Source organism: Metopolophium dirhodum, chromosome 1 (assembly GCF_019925205.1).
Source record: "Metopolophium dirhodum isolate CAU chromosome 1, ASM1992520v1, whole genome shotgun sequence".
Lineage (NCBI taxonomy): Eukaryota > Metazoa > Arthropoda > Insecta > Hemiptera > Aphididae > Metopolophium > Metopolophium dirhodum.
This window is the reverse complement of record NC_083560.1, coordinates 41,298,955-41,325,070: the sequence shown is the minus strand read 5'-3', so window position 1 is coordinate 41,325,070 and position 26,116 is coordinate 41,298,955. Positions and strand designations below refer to the sequence as shown.

The 26,116-nt window shown below is 27.9% G+C and overlaps 1 protein-coding gene across 1 annotated transcript; it reads left to right on the top strand.

Moving 5' to 3' along the window:
- The first annotated feature begins 4,620 nt into the window (after positions 1-4,620).
- Positions 4,621-25,875, top strand: LOC132936291 (uncharacterized). The gene is made up of 6 exons (XM_061002990.1): positions 4,621-4,964; positions 14,430-14,549; positions 15,401-16,693; positions 19,390-19,834; positions 25,237-25,320; positions 25,392-25,875. Exons 1-6 carry the CDS (start codon positions 4,912-4,914, stop codon positions 25,479-25,481), a joined length of 2,085 nt encoding a protein of 694 aa, XP_060858973.1. The 5' UTR covers positions 4,621-4,911; the 3' UTR covers positions 25,482-25,875.
- Positions 25,876-26,116: the final 241 nt, after the last annotated feature.

Below are 26,116 nucleotides of genomic sequence, written 5' to 3'. Positions count from 1 at the left end.
TTTATCAAAATGAAAATTTACAAACTATTTTGCAGTTAAAAATGTGTAAAATGTTCAATTTTTGTGGTTGTAGGATTGAATATGTAATTAAGACTAACCAAAAAATGTTTATAACCAAAAAATCTAAAAAATATATAAAATCAGTTTTTTTTATATTTATTCTAAGTTAAAATTTCGACAAAATTAGATATTTAAACGAAGAAAATCAGTTTTACTTTTGTGTTTAAATTTAAAAATATTATTCGTGGGTACTTGAAACATCTAAGGTATATTAATATATTATACAAATAATATTCATTCAACTTAACAGCTACCACTTAGGTACCTTTTAATAAAATCAATATAAATATAATATAAAAAAAGGTGGGTAAGTGGATGTCACTCTGCTGTACAGTAGGTTACAAGTGGGTCACTGTAATGGATGATGTTAAATTTGAATTCAATGATATAGTATCATTGTATAAGAAAAACGATTCTGAGCGAAAACGGTCAGTCAGCCTATGATATTACCAAGTATATTTGATGATATTATTGTGAATAAAGTAATTTATATATAACTTATTTACGTAGAGCCTTGTTTTAAATTTTCAATCCTTAGCCATAAAAGTTAAACATTTTATACATTTTTAACTACAAAATAATTAATAAATTATAAATTTGATAAAAGTTGTCAAAAATTGAACTTTAAATACTTATAAAAAAAAAATGCTTATATATAAAATGCTAATATAAACATTCAGTGAAATTTTCAAGTATCTACAGTCATTCGTTTTTTAATTACAATAAAATAAGAAAATTGTTACATGAGAAATCGAGTGAATATCAAATGTTGTAAAAATATAAATTTCAGACGCTCATCAAAATTTAATTTAAGTTACTTGTAGACATTTTTTTTTGATAAAGGTAGACAAACTTATCTATTAAGATTACTCATCTTATATTACATTTGGAAGTCTTAGATTTAAAAAGAAAATTTTTTATGAATTTATAACTCAAAATAATTTGATAATTTTCGTGTATTTTCCGTATTTTGTCAAAATTTGAACTTTAAATGCTTATAAATAAAAATTGTGTGTATGTATTTTCAATACTTTTAAACTGCTATTGTAACAATATATCAGGGGACTTGCGTAACATTTTCACGCTTTTCTACCCAACAAATAAAATTTTATTGATATTTATACAAAAAAAAACTAAAAATAATGGAAACTGAAAATGTCCGTAAACAGCTCAAAATAATTCAGTCAAAATTTCATGTCCCTACGGTCATTTGTTTTAGAGTTACACCAAAAACCAAAATCGATTTTCTCAAAAACAGATTTTGGGTAAAAATTCCCGGTTTTCCTTAATTTTTCTTTTGTTTTTCATGTCGCTTTTGAAAACTACTGGGAAATTTTTACTTTTGACCCCCCAAAGTACCAACTAGATTCACTTTTCTATCAGAAAAGTTACTGTCGAAGAAAATCCAAGCACTTTTACTGTCCTAAAAGGTGAGGACAGACACAAAAGAAAAAATAAAAAAAAAAACAAACATCATTATAAAATCAATACATTCATCGTTCCACTCAGAATCTAACATTTAAATAACCTATGCTGACAAACCATCTCCGTTCAGAACCACTGTAGAGCAGAGTAACACACACTTAGGTACCCATTTTTTTACTAAATATTGTATATTTCATATTTTTGATTAGCATTGATAAGTTAAGATATTGACAAAATAATTATTAGAGTTCATTGCATTTTTTGACAGTAAAAAATAAAAAGCCATTTTTATTGTAATTCGTAATAAAGTTAACTTGAGTAACTTAAAAGCCTTGTATCCTTATTCACGCGTACAATAACGATTTCTTTCCCAAACAATTTTGTTATTTTGTTGTCATTCAAAAATGAAATGCCATAGATAGAGACTTCAAACATTCAACAAAGATATATGTCATAATTTCTACACTTGGTATAATCCATCATATTGCTGTTGCAGTTGTTTAATTGCATTTGCGAATGCGAACCTTCTATACTGTGTTAAAAATCAGATGTTATAATAATTATGAGTTTAATTCAGTTATGTTCAACCTAATTATAAGTACGTATACATTTTAAGATGAGCAATTGCTTAAGAGGAAGTGATACCCGCATTCGTTGTCTCCGTCTTACAAGTGAGTTACATAGTAAATTCTACGCTCAGCTGAACACGTGTAGCTCCGTTAGTTTAAAAACTAGAGTGAATAATTCACTTATTCAACTATTGACCATTTATAAAATCTAAAGGTAAGATTATTATCTAGGCAACCTCATTGTTTTTTTATTATATTTTAATTTTAAAATTGTGAATTGTGTGTACATTTTAAAGTACTTATAAGTCACTTGAAAATCAAAATATATTAAAAAGCTGATGATGTTGCCTAGATAATAATCTTACCTTTACATTTTATAGTATTTACATTTTATAGAGGTCAATTTATTCTAATTTTTAAATTAATGGAGCTACACCCCAGACAGCCTTTTGAAATGATAATATTATAATAACATTATAATAATATTATAACAATATTATAATTATATAATAATATTTGTAGTCAAACATTTACTGTCTGGGACGTGTTCTTCTGAGCATAACATTTGATATGTTACGCACTTGTAAGATGGAGACAACATTGCAGTACAACACATGCGGCTATCACGTCCTCTTAATTACAAATGTATACGATTAAAAAACATAGTAGCTCAAATAATAGAATCTGATTATTTTATATTATACTGTTTGTCGATAAATGTTGATACAATTTGGTATTTTATTTAGTTATTTTGAAGTATTGAATAGAAATTGACTACCTATATTATTATGGAAAAAGGGTCAAGGACGAGTTGCATCCAAACCAACATTTTTAATCTACCTATAACTAATTGCCCTGTTTATATTTTAGGCGTACCTATATAATATGTTTATGTATATTATGCATATTACAAATGTACTAATTATTATTGACGTTCATTGTATTAGATACATGTGAAACAGTTGAAGAACAATTTTTTTATTAAATCTAAAAAAAGCTATTTATTCACATATTATGAATAGTTTGCAAACTTCCAAAAGGAGTTTGAAGATTGAAAAATAAATAAAAAGTAAAACCGATACAGTAGATTCTCTAATTCTCATCGTTCGTAGAACCAGAAACGGACGGAAATTATATATATATATATCGATAAAATGTAAGCAGTAACAATTTTATGGAACGAAAAAATATGGTTGGTTTTAAATATATAATAATTGATATTAAAAAGATTGTATAATAATACAATTGTTATGAAACATTTTATTATTTTATCACAAATGTTTTGACGTCGATAATGTATTACGCTTGGGCGTGACATTATTTGTGCCATCACAATTTTCGATGACAAAATATTGATTCAAATGAAAACGAAAATATAAAACTCTACATCTGTCATAGTATCTAGGTATGTGCGTGGGTGTGGATTGTAAGGGCTATAGCCGTACATTAGGTTTTGATTTTTTACGAACGCGTAAAAAAACGGTCGAAACAAGATAAATGATTATCTCCTAAAGTATTTTACACATAATTTCTGGAATTTGGTAGTATTATCATTACGACGATATTGCATTCCAGAACATGATACATGCATTATTTAATTTATATATTAGGTAGGTACACTTTAATTTTCTGTCCTAGTATGTTTTATTTATTCATTTGATAGTAGGCATCTACACTTTTTTTTGAGATAGGACAGTTTGTACTGTGAAGGGGTGAGTGATCAACACGATAACAACCCATGGTCACATTAATGGTCGTATTCCATTTGCGCCTCCCAAATACCTCGCCTATGTCTCAGGGAGACCAACATTGTTAGAAAAATATCAATGATATTATACATGTATATGAAAGAGATAGAGTATAATTTAAGAAAATCAGAACAGGAAAAAACCCTGGAATGATAAGCAAAATTTGGAGATGGAAACATTTTTAAAAACAATGTTATAATGACGTATTACAATACATTGCAATACGTTATAATTATTTTAGTGTTATAATTTTGAGTGCGTGTGGACGACGTTAATTACAACGACATGATTCGATGTCGTACGAATACGGTCGAAGGGAACGACTACTATTATATTATAATATTCTTAATACACTACATAATATTTAATGTCAGGGGCTAAACGTACATATTGACATAATGTTATATTGTTGACGGCCGGTGTGGTTATCGTGTGGGAGCCAAACTATCGACCGCGATTGCGCACCACGTCAGACAAAACGTAATATCGTTGTTTTCATCTCTCGGAGCAGCTGCATTCGACGGCGCTGCACCGGCAATAACCTCGTGGCGTGCCATGGGCAACAGTGGTAGTGAGTACTGCTTCGTTCGCGCTGACACGAGAGAGAGAGAGTGAGAGAGTGAGAGAGAGAGAGCGAGAGTGAGAGAGAATGAGTGAGAGAGTGTGTGAGAGTGGCGTGTCCGGGTGATCACTGAGCATACAGTCGTGTGCATTAGGGGGGGGGGGGGATACGGCGGTGAACGGTGGTTGCCACCTGAACGATATCCCTCCAGATCATCCCGGTCGGTGGTTAGTCGTTGCGTTGTGCTTGCCGCCGATTTACGTTCCATACGCATCGACTTAGTCTGAGTGTGTCCGACCGTTCGCGTTATACCTATTTTCGAACCGACGGACTGCCGTTTTTAATTAAGCAATTTTTTTTTCTTTATTATACATTATAATTTGTCTCTATTATACATCCTGCATTTGCCTCCTGATAACAATCGATTACGGTCCAGCGCCGACGAAAAGACATCGTTACAATAATTCGAGCTACACCATTTTTTCGTTGTTGTTTTTAACGGTTTTTTCAAGTCTGCTTTTGATAACAGACCGAACGAAAAATAGCGATGAAGAATTTTGACAACACGCTCCGGCTCTACAACAAACGAGTGCTAAAAAAGTAACGTACAATATATTTGACGATAATTTTAGAGAAATGTACCTATTATTTTATTTCGATTTCTAACCCAGACGACAGCGATCTCGTTTCGTTCTTGCCGACGCTGTGTTAGAATAGTGATTATAAAATGAAAACGTTTGAACTGTACACATATACGAACGGTGCAATTATATTGCATAATACATAACACATAAATACATAATATAATAATACTATCTACAGGTGACGACAATACTCGATAGTCGATATCATTCACTCGCGAACACGACTAATACTGTACAACATTTTATATTATAACAAATTTCAAAATAACCAATATGTTTTTATAGAAAAGAATTAAAGTATACTACCTAAACTTAATGTCTTAAGAGGACGTAACACGGATATTTGTTGTCTCCGTCTTACAAGTGCGTAACATAGACAAATTTACGCTCAGCTGATCACATTTAACTGCGTTAGTCAAACATACTCATAAGCAAGGCTTGGCATTAACGAGTTAAAAAGTTAAAGTTAAATTAAAAAGTTAATTTTATTTTAACTTTTTAACTTAACTAGTTACTTTTGGCTTTTCATTAACTTAACTGTTAACTTACTAAATTTCTTTCTTAATTAACGTGAAATTAACGAGTAAATTTTTCATTTTAAGAAGTAAGTTAAGTTAATTTATTTTGTTTTTAATTTTATAATATTTCACTATTTCAGTCTATTTCGTTTTCATGTCAAAAAATTTGTATCGTAAATTGTTTTAAGTTAAAAATTTATATCATTCGAATCTAACTTACCTATATGGAAATACTGTATGAAGTATTAACACTATATCCTATAATTTAGTTTTTGATTGGAAAAAAATTAAGTACGCTAGCGTTGTATAAACAAATTATCTTTTTTTACATTTGATAAAAAGTTAACAAAAAGTGTATATTAACTGATTGATCTATAGTTAAATTAACTTTTAACTTTTTGTTATTGGTGCATATTAACTTAACTGAGTTTAAAAAAATCATTAACTTGCCCAGCCTTGCTCATAAGTATAAATTTCAACTCCTGGTGACTAATATGTACTCACAAATCAAATAGGTTGGTTAATTTTAACCAATATTAATTGTCAAATTTACAAATAGTATGGTTAAATTTTAACTTAAAAAGAATGTAAATTTACACATACAATTTTGTACGGTGAACTTATTCAAAATGAAAGGTAAACAACTAACATTTTAAAACAATTATTTAATACAATCTATAATCTATATATAATATTGGTTACATTTATCATTAATTGTATTTGTTATATTATAATTGAGAAGACCCCTTGAAACCTCAAAATATCAAAATTTTCATTCTTTCACTATAAATTCTAGTTATCTGCAATCATTCTTAAATGGTCTACGATTTTATCCTGCATAAAATAACGGCGTCAAATATTTTAATTATATTAGATAAAAACCTGCTCACTGCTAGCACTTCCATCGGAAAGTACGCCTGTAAGGTACTATAGGTAAATAAACATAGTCGACATAATATAATACAGTGACGCAAGGTTTATAGATAATAGAGATTCCCTCATAGTCATGTAAACAAATCAATGCCCCCGAACCATTCGTTATCTACTGACGTCACCTTAAGTATAAAATTTAAGGCGATGCATTGAGAAATGCTGTCTTAATCTTTCATCTTATAATTCTTTATAATACTAAACAGATTTATTGCTAATTATTAATGTCAATGTAGTATAATTGAGTATTGTATTTTATAACTAAACAATACGTTATGTTGCGTAATTTATTATTTTTAGATATTTTTAAAATATTATATTAGACAGGTTTTAATCCCCCCCCCCCAAGCATAAAACCTATAATTAACCATTATTTTTAAATTTTACAAATTGTACCAAATTGTATTATAGTTATATGGAATCATAAGTATCTACAGGCTACTTAATACATGTACCAAACTTTCTTGTTGATTCAAAATGGCAATTCTACTATTTCAACTGAACTAAAAAGTTGGTTATTACTTATTATTTATTATTGAATAGGTATTCCTTAATTAAGTAGAAATGTATTATGATTAATTATTGCTATGAGTACAACCCTATTATATAAATAATATATCCTCAAAACGTAAATCGGTATGGTCCACAACCGGTCGATGTCCATAACCGTTGACGGTCGGGGGGGAATCGGTTGCGCGTGTGGCGCTCCCATAATATAGCATCAACCACGATTGGGTTCTTTGAGTGGGAAACGGAGCCTCGAAGAGCGCTCGTTCGTCAGTCAACATGCGCGAAACCTGTGCGTTATCTTGGTGAACAGAGTATTATAGAGTAAGTACTTAGTACATTACAGATGAATCAATTGCAAAAATAAAAATTATAAAATTTAAATTTATTAATAATTACGTCGTTGATGTACAAAAATACCAATAAATAGTAATTAATAAATTATGTCATAAGCCGTAAGTTATTGCAGTTGTTGTATATTAGATTTAGCTCTTATTTTTTATTAAGTAAGACACTGGTGATTTAAATGCTTCATTCATATAAGAACCCTTTGTTTAACATACATTTGCACAACAGGATAATATTTTTCAGACATTTCCATTATATTAAATATTTTTTTGGTCAATTTTTTTACAACCTTGTCCTTCAGTGATTTTAAGTTTAGTTATTTTATTGAAAAGTATTATTATTTACAATAAACGTGGATTAAACGAAACGTAAGACATACGTAATAAAAAAACTCAGGAGTAACATAACATGCATTAAATACTGCAGCTGAATACTAATAAACAAAGATTTTAAACTTCAGCTGACGACACGGAGTCGTTTTTCCTACTCCTATAATTTCACAATTTGTACTCGAGGCAACCTCTATTCTCCATAGATATGATAATAGATAATAAAAAAATCGATATAGTACATAACGTTTTATTGGTGGTGATCAATAATTAAATTTGAGGTCAAATAAGTTTATACACATATCGAGTATCGAATATCAATAAATATATATAATCATATTATACAACAATATAAACAAACAGCCTCAATTTGTTGTCAGTTTACAACACTAAAAGTAACGTGTTCTCGTAAGCAGTTCCTTCGTAGTCATCGTGGCTATGACTGTTTAAACCATCGAACAAAATAAATGTAATAATAATATAATTGTGTAGTGCGCCCAGCGTGCTGTTGACCGAATCGAATTTCAAATGCGTCACAGTAATAATATTTTATAATATACGTGTCGTGCTGCTGTGTGCAGGATAGCAGGCAACGGTAATTGTGTAGGTAACGCCTGTGAAATATCGAAGTCGCTGCCACCGTGGTAGTCGCGCTCAGCCCAGTTTACGGGGAGACATGTTATTTTCATCGCGGATGTCAACCATAAACAATATTAGAATGGATAGGACATAAGAACTTATCACAAGAGAATTTAGTGATACATTTTTAAGGTTATATGAGGAAAATATTGATATGATAATAAATAAATGATAATAATTAAAAACATTCACGCAATAATTAACGATCTATATTATTCTATATACTAATTACAATTAATTAGGTACGCAAAGTTTAAAGTAATTTAAGTATTCAAATTTCCATTTTCCAGGCACAACAATCAAAATACAAATTTGAAATTGACAAATATTGTAATATATAATCAACTAGGTTAGGTTATAGGCCTATTATCAGGGCTTGAAACCGGTTACCAGTTTTTGGTAAAAACCGGTAATTTTCCGGAAGTTTGGGGAACCTATAATCGGTTACCGTTATTATAGACCTATTTGTACTCCCGGTTATCGGTTACCGGTTTTTTTTTTCCTAGTCTAAATTCTTGTAATAATAATTCAAATAATTGGTATTCTACATTTCTATTTCCTACCTGTCCTACCTAGAACATAAAATATCGTTGGTTGGTAATGACGGTACTCTATAGTCTATAGTCTCGGTCTCCCTCATCGTATATTGTACTGGGAAATCTAAAAATAGCTTGATTGTTATAACAACACGAATATTGTATTTTTTTTAGAATCCGGTATTCAATCGGTTATTGGTAACCTACATTTTCTGGAAGCGGTTATCACTTAACGGTAACCTGTAATTGGTTACCGCTAACAACAGGACCGGTATACAACGCAGTAACCGATTAAATGAATAACAGTTTCAAGCCCTGCCTATTATATTATCATTATTATTTAATAAAACTGTTTTTGGACATAACCTTAAAATAGGCATCATACTGTCTTTCTCTCTTTACGTTCTTTCTTCCCCAAAAAAGCACACGGCACCATATGAAACTGGTATAGGCGTGTCCTATTCATTCTTATATTATTATCTATGAGGTCGACAGGATGACGTCAGTTACCGACGCGTACCTACGCGGCCCCAACGGAAACTATCCATCAGCGCTGACGATAAAGCTCCTTTCACCGATTACGACTGCAGCTGCTAGCTAGTGACGGCGGTCGGCGACTGCAAGTGGCTAGCATTTCGAGTTCTCACGTTGCACCTAATTTATTTGTGTGTTATTCGCGTCATTCGTTTCTTTAAATTAGTGAAATAGTCCTATTCGCTGACACTACTATTCACCGTTTAGCATCATATAAAATTTACTTAGGTACGTACTTCTCACAATAACGATTACGAAATATAGGAATAGTCATTTATTTCGTATTCTCGTCCAATGTGCCCAGATAATGTGATCACGTCGTTCGGCGGCCATTTTGTTTTTACCTCTTAGTGTTTATTGTAACAGCCACAACCTCTATAAACATGACAAACCTTAAATTAAAATATAATAAAAACAATTGTTATAGTATCTGAACTTGAATTAACCCAGTTCTAGTTCTAAATTATATATTGCTATGAATATATACCATATTAGGCATAAGTATAATATAAAACAATTAAAAAAGCTGGTTTCCCCGACCGAAAACAGGAATTGAACCAGCATGGTTGCTCATGGTATTCACCATTAGGTTATCTATTGTGTCGCTAAGACTGACTATGACGGTTTTTTTTTGTACCCTTTGTAAAGAAGTTTTACTTAAATAATAAATATTTTATAATATAAAATATTTGCTATTATGTAATATTATATTTATTATATCTATTATGGAAGACAAGTGGACGACTGGTAGTTCTAATAAATTATAAAAATATATGTTTTTATTAAGATTTTATAACTACGATTATTCAAAGTAAATGCATACTAGCAAGTACCCCTGGACCTCCCACTGTTACGGTTTAATCTAGATATGCACCAGTTCAATATATTTCTTGTCTTTATAAATAATTTAAATACTTAATTTAAAAATAAAATGAAAAAAGTAAACAGAAAATATTAAAATTATTTTTGTAATTTATTCTTAAAGACAAATTTGCACTGAATTTAATGGTGTAATTATAATTTAAATATGATTTTTAGTTTTTTAATAATAGTTTTCGATTCTGAGCGAAGCGATGAATGTATTGATTTTATAATGATGTGTGTTTATTTTTGTGTCTGTCGTCACCTTTTAGGACCGTAAAAATGCTTGGATTTTCTTCAACAGTAACTTTTCTGATAGGAAAATGAATCTAGTTGGTACTTTGGGAGGTCAAAAAATCGATTTTGGTTTTTGGTGCAACTCTAAAACAAATGACCGTAGGTACATGCAATTTTTACTGAATGTTTATATTAGCATTTTCTATACACCATAACATTTTCCAAATATTTTGACTTATTTTGAATTGTTTACGAACAATTTCAGTTTCCATTTTTTTTAGTTTTTTTTCTATAAATATCAATAACATTTTATTTGTTGGGTAAAAAAGCGTGAAAATTTAAATTAAGGCTCCTGATATATCGTTCTAATAGCAGTTGAAAAATATTAAAAATACATGGGCACAATTTTTTTATAACCATTTAAAGTTCAAATTTTGACAAAATTTATCAAATTTATAATTTAATAATTATTTTGTAGTTAAAAATTTATAAAATGTTCAACTTTTATAGCTAAGGATTGAAAAGGTTTCACGTAAATAGTTTATATATAAATTACTTTATTCACAATAATATCATCAAATATACTGTTAATATTATAGGCTGACTGACCGTTTTCACTCAGAATCGTTTTTCTTATACAATGATATTATATGATTGAATTCAAATTTCACACCATCCATTACAACATTTTCCAAATATTTTGACTTATTTTGAGCTGTTTATGGACATTTTCAGTTTCTAATTTTTAGTTTTTTTTTTCAATAAATATCAATAAAATTTTATTTGAAGGTTAAACAAATTAAAAGCTCATAGTCACAATTTTTTTTTATAAGCATTTAAAGTTCAAATATAATAAAAATATATATAACATTTTATTTGTTGGTTAAAAAAGTCATAAATCCTTAGTCACAGTTTTTATTTATAAACATTTAAAGTTCAAATATTGACAAAATACGGAAAAATCACGAAAATTAGCAAATTATTTTGAGTTGAGAATTCATAAAAATTTGTCTTTTTAAATCTAAGATTTAAAAATGTAATACAAGATTATCCATAACTTTGTCTACCTTTATCAAAAAAAAAAATGTCTACAAGAAAGTCAAATTAAATTTTTATGAGCGTTTGAAATTCATATTTTTACAGCATTTGATAATCATTCGATATCTCATGTAACGATTTTCTTATTTTGTTGTAATTAAAAAACATATGACTGTAGATACTTGAACATTTCACTGAATGTTAGTATTAGAATTTTCTATACACGATAAAATTTTTAAAATAATTTGACTCTTTGAGCTTTTCACGGACATCGTCAGTTTTCAATTTTTTTAGTTTTTTTTTCTATAAATATCAATAAAATTTTATTTGTTCGGTAAAAATGCGTGAAAATTTAATATAAGGCTCCTGATATATTGTTCTAATAGCAGTTGAAAACTATTAAAAATACATAGGCACAATTTTTTTTGATAAGCATTTAAAGTTCAAATTTTGACAAAATTTATCAAATTTATAATTTAATAATTATTTTGGAGTTAAAAATGTATAAAATGTTCAACTTTTATAGCTAAGGATTGAAAAGGTTCCACGTAAATAGTTTATATATAAATTACTTTATTCACAATAATATCATCAAACATACTTGTTAATATTATAGGCTGACTGACCGTTTTCATTCAGAATCGTTTTTCTTATACAATGATATTATACCATTTTATTCAAATTTAACTCCATCCATTACAGTGACCCACTTGTAACCTACTGTAAAGAAGAGCGACATCCACTTACCCACCTTTTTTAAAAGTAATAATGTCGAGTATGTCTCCATCTTACACGGGTTAATTATACTCCAAGCCAGCCTCGGATTTGACCGCAACGCAGACTGGTCGAGAAATTAGTGTGCGATGATTTATAGAACTAAATGCTGTGCATGCAGCTAGCAGTGTTTGGCCTCCTTATTTTTAGTCTTCGTGGTTCTACAGTACCTACTTAGTATCTAAATGGCTACAATTTAAAAATATTAGATTCGTGTTTCAATTTCACAAAAAGTTACCTATTGATATAATTAATTTGAAATATCAAACAAAGTGTTAAATAAGAGTTTCCATTTCATGAAATTAAATTGGGCTTAGGCACACGATATGATCGTAGTTCATGAAATGGAAATACGATTACACTAAGTGGATGCAATATGTATTATAATATTGTAAAATTATATTTTTGGACAACGCACCCACCTCTACACTGAACACAGTCATGCAGTTAGTCACGGGCGGTATACAAACAATGACAACATGTTTCAATTTATCGCATTTTTTCTCTCCATCGCCACGTAGCTGCTGAGGTGAAAGGCAGCAGGCCGCAGCTTACGTACAGTACAGACCCTTGTATTAACGATCACGTGACGTTGCCTGATTTCCTTACCTAAATGTTGGATATTTTATCCATCGTCGAGATGTTGGCTGCGTGTCAAGGTACACGTGTCTACGCACACACAGCATACACCGTATTCGAATGACGCCACGCGTCGATGTATACACCGTGGTTGAACACTTATGCCGCGTGCCGTCGTGGTTAACTGACGAGTGACAGCCTGTAACTTTTCTTAGTCCCATAATATAATAATATTATTTAAAAGTTATAGGTTGCTATTATTGACATGTTGAAATGACACGCTTTTTGATAATACGATCAGTCTGCAGTAAAGTTTAGGTGCAGTGGTGTAGTGGAGGGCACATGCGGATACATGGCGTGGCGTTTACCCACTTTCTAATTTTATATGCACCCTTAACGAAAACCGTGGTACGCAGGTACACGAGCAGGTTACGTTAGGCATAGGTACAAGAAGTATTAACGTTACAAAGTAAATAATTATGTTGAGTACTATTTATCAAATAGAAAAATGTGTTAATAGCAACAATAATATTATACAGTATAGACGTACATTGATATAAAATACAATATTGTCTTATAATTTATGTTGCACAAAATATTAGTATACAACTACCTTTTGTCTAATGTATAGATGTAATGTGGAGTCGTGTAGAAAAAGTGTTTCTTCTTGTCAGCTAAAAATGGAGAAATTCCTTAAAAAACGATAAAGGTAAAAAAAAGTTAATACTAGCACTACAACTGAAGACTCAAAATACAAATTATTTGTATGGCAATTACTTTCATCATGTAAAAAGAATAGAAAATGTTTCATAATATGTTAATTAATATTTTGAGTTAAGTTATACAGTTTTTAATTTTGTTAAGCATTATACGTTTTAAACATAATTTATAGATCACGAGTTTAAACATAAATTATACTTTATGAGGTATTATTGTATATTATATAGACAACTTACAAATAGTCAAATAGAACATATTATGTTGGGTTAATATGCTATCTACAAACGAAAATAGTGTCACCAAACGTGTGGTAGTCACTGATAGTGTACTGAATAATGGGAGGTATGGGGGGCTATGCCCGCGTAGTAATTGTTAAATATTAGTCATGGGTCAAACTGTTCAAATCTCAAACTTGATATGAAAATAATTCGAACCGAACTATCAAACATCTTTTACTGTTCGATTATCGAACTTCAAAAGTTTGTCGTGCCAGACTTTTTAGCCCCAATAGTCCAAAGACCAAATATTTTTAAAATTCCTCAATTGTTATTTAAAAAAAATTATAATCACTATTTAATATTTAGAAATAATTATACTATTAGAGAGCGTACCTACATTAATTGCTATTTTTATTTTATCATATTTGAAATGATAACTCCAATCAATGATATATCACTTTAAATATTGAAGCATATTTTATTTTGTAAAAAGTTTGAAACAGTATTAGTTGTTAAATAGTCAAAAATAGTTTTTTAATAAAATTAATTATTTTAAAATATATAAATATTATAATATAATAAATATTTTAAGTACACCTTAAATGTTAAAATTGTATATCTGATGTAATACTGATAACTGTTTTTTTTTTCAGAACAAAAATGCATACGTATACCAAAAATTATATCGATAACTTGATAAAAAAAAGTATATTCGCTGAATTTGAAGTTCCTTTGATAAAATTAACTGAAGAAGACATAGAAAATTTCAAATTGTAAGTTTATGTTTATATTTATGCTAGATATCCCGCCTGGCGTTGTCCGTGCCAAATATTTTTTTTATTAACATATTTGTAAGCAATGTACCATAATTCTACTAACTACTATAATAGTAATTAATAGAAAACCTATAAATAAACAAAAAAAAATCGTGAATTGAAAAACATACCTCTCGCTTCACCTTTTAGTTATCTAGGTTTAATGGTTGAAAAAATAAACTATTAACACCCTTCAAGTTTCAAGAAATCTTAAATTTTTAATAATTTTTATTGAAAATGGTCTAGTAGGTAGATTTAAGTCTATTAACTTCAGATTAATTAAAGCGGGTTAAAAATTTTAGTGCCCAAATATCAAAATTATAAGTTAAAATACTTATATTTGATCAATTATATTTATATAACCGGTGACAACTATTTATATAGAAAAAAAAATATTACTTATTTTCTGCTATAACTATATTACAATATGTAACAAATAGCAAATAATATATATATAATATACAAAACTCCAATTGAAAATGCCTTTCAGTTTTTACCAAATTTTCCCATTTTTTTTTTCGGTAAAAATATCATTCAGAATAATACGATAATTTTTTTTTAAAAATGAGGCAAATTTCAACTAATCTATTAAGCATAATGTTTTGGTTAAATTTTCGAACAATTAGAAATATTTCTTATAAGTTAGATTAATATGTAATTTATACTTTAAATAAATAATTGTATAGAACCCTTTTAGAGTCTATAAGTAACTACAAATAATACATTTTTGAATACAAGAATATTATGAATAATAATGTGACATTTCTTTAAAAACACTAATTTATATTTATAATTTTAAATAATTTTAGGAGCTTGATTAAAAATAAGGATAATATACCCAAAGAAGGAGGTATAGACGATGAACCTGCTGAAATAAAACAGAAGTTGGATACAAATGGAATAAATGTTTTTAAATCAGTATTATCTAGAGAGAGTGAAACTCGTACATTTGAATCACAATTGAATTCTTCATTAAAACCCATTAAGGAAATTGCTTCTACCAGTATTGAGGAAGTACCCACAATTATTGATTGCGATGAATCTACTAAATCTGAAAATTCTTCAGCTAAAAATGTATGGCCAATTATCAACTTAATTGATGCTAGGAAAATGATGGAAAAAGATAAATACATAAATTGGATGAATACTTTAAATACATCTTTAGATATAAGACCCAAACGTAGAACAAATGGCAAGACCAATTTAGCAGTTGCTAAACCCTCTACAAGCAAACTTAATACTTCTTCACATAGTACCAAAGTAAATGAACTTAAAAACCCTTTGAATGACAAAAATAATGTAGGAGAGGATTTATTTGAAATTGAAAAAATATTTAAAAAGTATTTTGGAAAGTCCGTGTTAGATGCTGTTATAATTGTTGCAAATATAGTCAACATAATTTCAATATCTAACAAGCATCTCAAAGAACGAATGGATGAATCTTTTAAGAAAATATCTGAAGCTGAAAAACTTAAAGAAAGATGTAATGCCAACCATTTACACGAAATGCATAAAAAAATTCTAGAAAATAAGTTGAAAACTAATTTTGTATACATCATATCATCTTTTGCAGAATCAGAATTCGATTTAGCATTTAAAATGCTTTTTCTATGTATAATAACGGTACTTCGAGCTTTGGATCAGCCAAAATATGGAAAAGGTCGCATCTTCAACAATTTGTTACTCACATTATCGACCAGTTTGAAAAACCGTGCATATAACCATCCCAAAATGTTTTCAATGTTCCGGGCAAAGAAATTTCGATCTGACTGTATTAAAGTAATAAGTCTAATTGAAGTTAGTCGGGATAGTGACCCTGGAATCGCCATTCGCATGCCATTATTTTTTGTAACATCAGTAGACTGCCAGCGATATTTTAAAGCAGCTACTGATACTGTCACCGGTAAATTGAACGAAAACCTGGAATTATTAATCGATAATGCAACTCTTCAATGTTCCATAAATTCAAATTTTAAAGATTTTGTGGATTCTTCAACTGTAGAACATTCAAATTGTAAATTACCAGTAACAGAAACTATTCAAAGCCCTATCAACTCTGATATAATAACTGAAGCAATGTTCCAGTTCAAAAATCAAAACAAGTAAGTTTTTTGTTTATCTAACTACTGTTATGGACTATTTAGTTGCCATAAAATATTTGATTTAGACAGAATTTTAGTATGTTTAGACGTCTAAATAAGACTTTGTATTTTAACTGTTTTTACTTTTATTCTCACCCTTCACCCAACTGGTTGTCATGGACGCCGATTACATTGTAACTTTATGATCTATATACATTCAATATAAAAGATGACTAGACATTTTAACAGTTTCTAGGATATTTTTACAGTACCTACCTAATAGTAATAATAAAATATATCATTGCCTAGTATTCGTTATCATTTTCTTACAATAGGAAACAACGGCCATTATTAATATAGTACTTTTATTATTTATTTTGTATAAATTAGCGTGTTGTTGGGGGTTTTGGTTTGTTTGTGGGAGGGTGTTGGTTGGTTTGTAGATAACACGTGGCGAGGATTCATAGCTGGTCTCCCATCGGGGAGCTAGTGACGCTGAACGATACTTAATCGCACACATTCGTCTCTATGGCCAACAACCACACCACATCAGGCCCCATTATTATTTTTTTGCATACTTAATTTCTTTGTCATTTATGATTAAAAATGTTGGATGCTGATTTGTAAACAAACCTGTTTTTTGTCTTGTACTTTATTTTACAACGATATCCTTGTTTCCTTGAAATAATATTTGTATTTGCTGCCTCCAAAAGTGAAACACTTTTTGGGAATATTCAATTAGTATTTCTAATGTTTGCTATGAAAATAATTGTTTTTATGAGTTTCTACTGAAAAATAATTTACAAAATTCGAAAAATTTCTCATGCCTATAAATAGCGTAACTTTCCAGTAAACTTTTTTTTAATAAGGGTAGAAAAACTTGTTGAGAACCTTCCATTAGAATTCCTAATATTAGCTATAAAAATAATTACTTTTGTGAATTTCTTACTGAAAAATAATTTATAAAATTAGTAAAATTTCTCATAGGTAATAATAGCATAAAAATAGAATTTTAAAATTTTATCATGTATCGAAGATTGATTAATGGGATTTCATTAATTAACAGCTAAATATCAAATATCGTAAAAATGTCAAATTCAAATACTCATAGAAATTCATTTTACTTTCATGTAAACTTTTTTTTTTTTTGTCCAAGGTAGGAAAACTTGTGGTGAGCTTTGTAATGTTTTCTAAATTTTTATGAATGTCTATTAATAAATTATTAAAAATTTGCAAATTTTCGGGATGTTATGAATTTTGTCAACATTTGAAATTTAAATGAATATAAACAATAATCGTGTCTATGTATCATTCATTTCCATTTTTTTCAATTTGTTTTTGTTTTCCCAACGCTTCAATGATTTTTTAATTTTACCCTTCTAAAAGTACTTGGATTCACTTTTTTATCAGAAAAGATGCTGATGTCAAAAGTTGAAGCATTTTTACTTCTCATAAATGTTGATGACAGATGGAAAACACACTTACATCATACTTCTTAATATAGGCTAATAGACCGTCATCATTCATTATCGTTTTTCGTAAGCAATATTTTATTATTGAATTCAAATTTAACTCATAATATGTAACAGAGGCTTACTCAATTCTGAGGCATACTCGAAAACTACTGTATAGCAGAGTGGTTACCAATTTCTCCCTTTTTTTTGGTCTGAGTGCACATTATTATTTGATCTTTTATCAAAATCGATTTTGTTATTCAAAAACATTATTCATAGCCGATTGGACTTTTTTCCACCACTGATATTACTATTTAGTATACACAATGTATTTTTCGAAATATTTAGACTAATTATAAACTGTTATCACATATTCCATGAACCTATTCACACCGGTCAATGTTACCTACATTGGTATTGACTTATAGGGTTATAACATTTAGTAACATTATAATATGAAATGATTATTATATAATATATTATGTGATTTGTTTTTGGCAAAATTAAGTCACCTACTGTATAACTAATTGATAAATCAATTACTTATAACACTTATAATTTTGTAATAAAATGTCCTTATTACTTAGGATTATAGGCTGACAGACCATCTCCGCTTAGAATCGTTTTTCGTATGCAATGGTTTATCATTGGATTGAAATTGAACACATAGGTACCTACATTAAAGTCAACTGTTTAGTTTTTAAGTGAACATTACACCTTATATACGCAGTTTACATGTCAATGTCTTCTCAGGTTTTTAGTGTTCTAAAATCGGTTAGCTTTATATACCCACCTGTTAGTTACCGTTACATAGTTCAGGCTGCCTAACTTATTTATTTCTGATAATACAATAGTATTATTATTTAATACATATTCTATTGTATAGTAAGTAGGTAGGTACCTATAGAATCTTGGTGGATATAGAATCTTCCCAAATTCAGTTGTAGTTAAAATATCAATCAATGTTTTAAAGTTTTATGTTATACATAGTTATGTGTATAAAATGTTAGTAGGTAACTTTAATTATCTATATCATTAATAGTCAGATTAATTTTGATGAAGTAGTAGAGGTTTAAATACGTTTTATAATTATTAACTAAATCCCTGGCTTTTAAAATAAATAACTCTTAACATTATAATCCATTCAAACTCAAAATCTATACTATTTCTTACAAGTATACTTATTCTTTATCACTCCATTATTTATAATTATTGTAATTATAATTATAATTCCAGTATTAATTAGTTCTGTCATATTTTTAGACTAATACCTGTGCTAAATGGTAATAAGGCCCAAACCATTGGTAATGCTGGAGAAGAACCATCGATTGTAATGACCCAGCCATTAAATAACTTCTACGGTCCATTTTCTTCTTCACTACCAAAAAATATGTCAGCATCGTCTAGTTCTACAATGATACCAAAAAAAAAATATATAGTTGTTACGCCAATTATTTCAAATAGTCCTTTGTTCTTGCATCAAACAGCATCATCGTCAGATACTGCAACAACAGTACCAAAAAGAACATTTTTGACACCCAACACACCAATTCAGAATATAAAAACAGAACCAAACAGATTTTCTCATATAACTAAAGGCAACACTATTGTAATTGATGAAAAACCTTATAAAATAGTTACTGGAACGAGAACAGTAGCCATTGATACTAATTTACCTGGGAAACTACCGTCAACCAATATGCGTATAGTAAGTAAAATTCATCAATATATAATTTTTACTAACGCTTAAAAATACTTATTTATAACATAATATTAGATTGTACAAAGATGGTTTTTAAAAAGTTGTGTTATAACACGAGTTTAAAATATTCAAGCAATTTATATAATATGTTATAGTGCTAAACTAATATATTTTATTGTTTTATTTAATGTTTGTAGTTTTGCTTTGTCCCTTTTTTTATAAATATTTATAATAAAAAATAGTGATGGCATTAATCTTTTAACTGACTAAAAACCAATTTTTTTTTTTTATTGTTAGAAAAGAAAGAATATACATAAACTATTTTTGAAAATAATATTTTTGATTACCTATCTCCTTTAAGCAAAGCTTGGAGATATAAAGTTATAAATTATATAATCTATAAAATATAATTATTAATACAAAGAAATTAAATTAAATTAAAATTTCAAAGATTCAAAGTAAGATTCTAAATACATATAAAACTAAATAAACAAATATTAATGTAATATTTTTAAGAAATTGTACATGTTAAAAAGAAAACAATAAAAATAATATTATATTCAAACATACACGAATAAAACAAACATAGATTAAAAAAAACATTATTTACATAACTTAAATTATAAAAGAATTTGATTTAAAGTAAATTACACAATAACCATTCACTAATTTTTTTGATTTTTGGTTTTATAGTATATTAATTCCTGTTTTATATAATAATTCATAATCCAATGAATTGAATGTAGTAGGTCCAAGGTAGCCTATGAATTTTTGACCACACGATGTTTTTACATACTTACATAATGCACCTAATGCCGTGTGTTGTCTTTTATTTTTGTATAATTCTGTATTGAACCATGTATTTCTGTTAGTAACCAACCAAAGTATCACAATTTGTTTGTAAACTGACCTAATAGGCAGAACCTTACACTCTTTATAATTTTGATTCACTGAGCTTACCATAGTTTTTGTATCCAAACAGATTCTTATTATTTTGTTGAAGTTGAAGTTGTAATGGCTTTAAATACATTTTGGACAATCCACCCCACACTAAACATCCATATTGGAACACTGACTGATATAGAGCTAAATATACATTGCACAATATATTTACAGGGCAGATATTTTTTAGTTTATACAATTTGTGGAGTAAAGAACGTAGCCTCATTACTATATTGTTTATATGTAAATTCTACTTTAGGTTACTGTCAAATGTTATACCTATGTATTTGGTAGACTGGACCCTTGACATTTTTTTACACACACCATTACATTCATTGACATTTTTACAACAATGTACTGTTAGTTCCTCAAAAGGAATAATCAAATTGTAAGTACTGAAAGTCATAAAATAGGTTTTTTTTTTTAAATTTAAAGATAATTTTCTTAAGTTGAAAAGAGTTATTACTTTTTTGAGCTCAGATATTGCTTTAAGGTGTATAGAAGGCCACGGACTATCTGTAAAGAATAGACAATAGTGTCATCCGAATATGTTACAATTTCACTATCTATATTTATATTGCATATAAAGTAATATATAAAATGAAAAATAAAAGACCAAGAACACTACCTTGTGGAACTCCACATATGATTTTCCTTTTTTGACTTAATGTTTTGTTTATTTTAACAATGTATTGCCTATCTGTTAGATAATTTCTAAACCAATTTAAACTAGTTGTTTTGATGTCATAACTAGGCATAGTCTTAATAAGTTCTTCATGATTAACCATGTCAAATGCCTTTGCTAGGTCTAAGAAAACAGCTAAGGTTTTTTTATCATGATCAAGGGAATTACGTGACTCGTGCCTCATGGCGCTATAAAGTGCATTTACTGTCCCTAAGCCAGGTCTAAAACCAAATTGATTTTTAGACAGTAGTTTATTTTTTTCTAAGTTATTAATTAGTCAAATTTTGATTATTTTTTCAAGAATTTTTGAAAGGTTATTTAAAATTGATATCGGTTTATAATTATTTACGTATTTATGATTACCACGTTTGAGTTACTACTGAAATTTGGAAATTCTCAGGAAAAGTACAATTTTCAATACTTAAGATATAAAAATAAGATTTAATGTACTTGATTAGTTTTACCGTTACTTTATCCAATTATTGATGGTTATTTGGTTAAAGAAGTACAAAATACAGAAATATGTTTTCTTTAAATTATTATTTAACATTCAATTATTGTAATTTATTTGAACAATTAAAAATGGAGAGGTCGAAATGCAATGTAAAATGTGTGCTTCTCAATATTTTTCCTCTTCAAACAAAATCCACTAATCACAAATATGTTGTTGTTTAGAATTAACCATAAAAACGAAAACCTTATAAAAAATCAGTCAGAAACAAAATATGTGAAATCAGCCCAAAAATATATTCATGTTAAAAATCATACCATTAAGGATATATTAGTGTATTTATATTATGGCCCTGTGAAGTCATTGGGCTGGACTAGAGTTAATTGCCTATCTTACATGCATTTGCTCAATTTATACAATAATTTTACACTATCTAAACATTTTATTTTTTAAGTTTGATTTACGTATACATGTGTGCAATTTTTTGCTTAAGACGATTGGGGTATTAGAATTGCAGTATAACATTTAGTTTTTTTTTAAATATTAAAATACTAAAATAGATAATGGCCTATACCATTTTTCTTAGAATTGAACATTCTCTCAAGTGATTTTTTGAGGGTTTTGTGATTCTCTAATTTATCAAACAAATTATTTAAATTGATGACTTACGAATGAATTTGTTGGCTACCGAGTATCTAATATTCAGTTTACTATATTTTTAATCCATAAAATGATAATAAGCTATTATATTTTCATTATTACCTAATAGTTTCTAATTTTCTTTAGATGAAGATCACCCATTTTTCCTATAAATTGTTTAGCTCAAGCCTTTTTTGAAAATTATGAAGTATTTGGATCAAAATTCGAATTATGGGTTTTTGAGTTATTTAACTTTGTGTACTAAGAATATTACGTCTATGAAATTGGTTTGGAAAATTTGGGTCAATTATGATATACAAATTATAGTTATTAATATTAATCTATTATCATTTTATTTTTTGCAATACTTGTATATATTTAATCAGTTTTAGATTATATGTTACATACATTTTATGGATCTATGACGATAGATAGTGGTCAATTGATAGCGCGACAATTGATAGTGTACGACAATATTTATAGTGTCATGAATTTTAATGTTTTTTTAATTTTTTTAATTCTGATTAAATACAAGACCTAATAAATAATTCAGAAATAATTTATCTTAATAATTAATATAATAATAATAATAGGTTTTCACAAATAAACTTTAACAAAGTTGTCAATAGTTAAAAATATAATATAATAGTGCCTAATAATGTAATCTTCTATTGTAAAAAACATATTTATGAACTTATACAAGGTGTAACAGAAAAAACTGACAAAAAAAAAAAAATTATGCTACATAAAGTCTTAAACATATGACAAAAATTTATAAAATTATATTATTAGTAAATAGTATAATAGAATATACCCATGTTAACAAATTTTCTAAAATAATATTTTTAAAAAAGTTATTGTTTTCCAAATAAATTTAACCAAAAAAATAATGATATTTAAAAAACTTCTAAAAATAAACTACTCTTAGATAAATGTTTTTACCATCCAAATAGTTCTTATAATAAGATTCACAAATTGAATATTTTGAATTTATTCAAAAACATTTAAGTCAAATTAAAACTTTAGATTCTGAGCGAAGCGATTTTTGTGTCTGTCATCACCTTTTCGGACAGTAAAAGTGCTTGTATTTTCTTCAAAAGTAAATTTTCTGATAGAAAAGTGAATCTAGTTGGTACTTTGGGGGGTCAAAAGTAAATATTTCTCAGTAGTTTTCAAACGCGACGTGAAAAACTAAAGAAAAACTAAGGGAAAACGGGAATTTTTACGAAAAATCTGTTTTCGAGAAAATCGATTTTGGTTTTTGGTGCAACTCTAAAACAAATAACCGTAGGTACATGCGATTTTGACTGGATGTTTATATTAGCATTTTCTATACACCATAAAATTTTCCAAATATTTCGACTTATTTTGAGCTGTTTACGGACAATTTCAGTTTCCATTTTTTTTCAGTTTTTTTTTCTATAAATATCAATAAAATTTTATCTTTTGGATAAAAAAGCTTGAAAATTTAATAGAAGGCTCCTAGGTTATTGTTTCAAAAGCAGATGACAAAAATTAAAAATCCTTAGTCACAGTTTTTATTTATAAGCATTTAAAGTTCAAATATTGACAAAATACGGAAAATACACGAAAATTATCAAATTATTTTGAGTTGAGAATTCATAAAAATTTTTCTTTTTAAATCTAAGATTTGAAAATGTAGTACAAGATTATCCATACGTTTGTCTACTTTTATCAAAAAAAAAAAGTCTAAAAAAAGCCAAATTAAATTTTTATGAGCTTTTGAAATTCATATTTTTACAACATTTGATATTCACTCGATATCTCATGTAATGATTTTCTTATGTTGTTGTAATTAAAAAACGTATGACTGTAGATACTTGAAAATTTCACTGAATGTTTGTATTACCATTTTCTATACACGAAAAAAATTTGTAAATAATTTGACTCTTTTTGAGCTGTTAAAAAACATTGTCAGTTTTAAATTTTTTAAATTTTTTTTTCTATAAATATCAATAAAATTTTATTTGTTGGGTAAAAAATCGTGAAAATTTAATATTAGGCTCCTGATATATCGTTCTAATAGCAGTTGAAAAATATTAAAAATACATAGACACAATTTTTTTTATAAGCATTTAAAGTTCAAATTTTGACAAAATTTATCAAATTTATAATTTAATAATTATTTTGTAGTTAAAAATTTATAAAATGTTCAACTTTTATAGCTAAGGATCGAAAATTTTAAACAAGGCTCCACGTAAATAGGTTATATATAAATTACTTTATTCACAATAATATCATCAAATATACTTGGTAATATCGTAGGCTGACTGACTGTTTTCGCTCAGAATCGTTTTTCTTATACAATGATATTATACCATTTAATTCAAATTTAACTCCATCCGTTACAGTGACCCACTTGTAACCAGCTGTACAGCAGAGTGACATCCACTTACCCACCTTTTTTTTTTCATTATTAAAAAATAAAAATAATTTTTATTTTATTACACGTGTAGCGCAAGTGGCTACAAATTATATATATATAAAAAAAAATTTCAAAATATTAGATCAAAATTTTTCCGAAAGTCAGTATTTTTTGTTACACTTTATAGGTACATTTTAATAATTCAGGAAATATAAGTGTCAATTTTAATTTAGAAATTTTTATCTTTAAAAAAAGTAATGGAAATTTTAATATTCTAAAAACATTTTTGTTTTTATTTTTTTTAGTGCTTCATGAATAATTGTAAAAAATCTGCAACAATAATGTGCAGTAAATGTAGAATTGTGAAATACTGTTCTCTGAGCTGCCAAGTAAGAATATTTGAATATATTTGTTAAATAACTAAATTATTATCGTTAAATATTTTTTTCCCTTTTTTTAGCGACAACACTGGATAGCTAATCATATAGCTGAATGTGATCATCTGATAAGACTAAGCCAGACTCTACCCCAAACTTTCCATCGCATATAAAAATAATTGCAATCTGGTTTATTACAAAAAAAATTAAAACCCTTAAATACCTATAAGATTTTACATTTTTATTATTTTTTTTTTTTTAATTTATTCATTATTTAAATAACCCGGTGGTCTTTATAAATAAGTTTAAAGCCATAATAAAACAAGTTTGCTTAGATTTAAAATATATCAATATCTATGAACTATGGTGTGGGTCTCATACTTTACACTAATATTGTTTAATGAGAAACAGGCGTTTGAAAATATTAGTGTGACGGCATAGAGCCGAAGTCTGAACGGCGGCGTAGGTATAATTACATGTAAAAGTCTTTAGATTAATACAACAATTATTTAAGTTGTTAAAGATAATAATTATTTTTATTTTTTAATGTAACCTTAAGTGTTTTTTTGTGTCTATGATAGGTACTGGTTTGATTATAATTTGTATATACTTTCTAGTTTTTTTTATAGTAGATAAAACTATTATAGTAAATATTATACAATTTGATTTATACGAAAATACGACGTAAGTTACGAATTCAATAATTTTACTTAATTATAATTTATGATATGTATACAATGACAAGATTTATTCAATTTTAAATTATACCATCGTTTTAGCACATAAATATACTAAGAATTATGAAAAA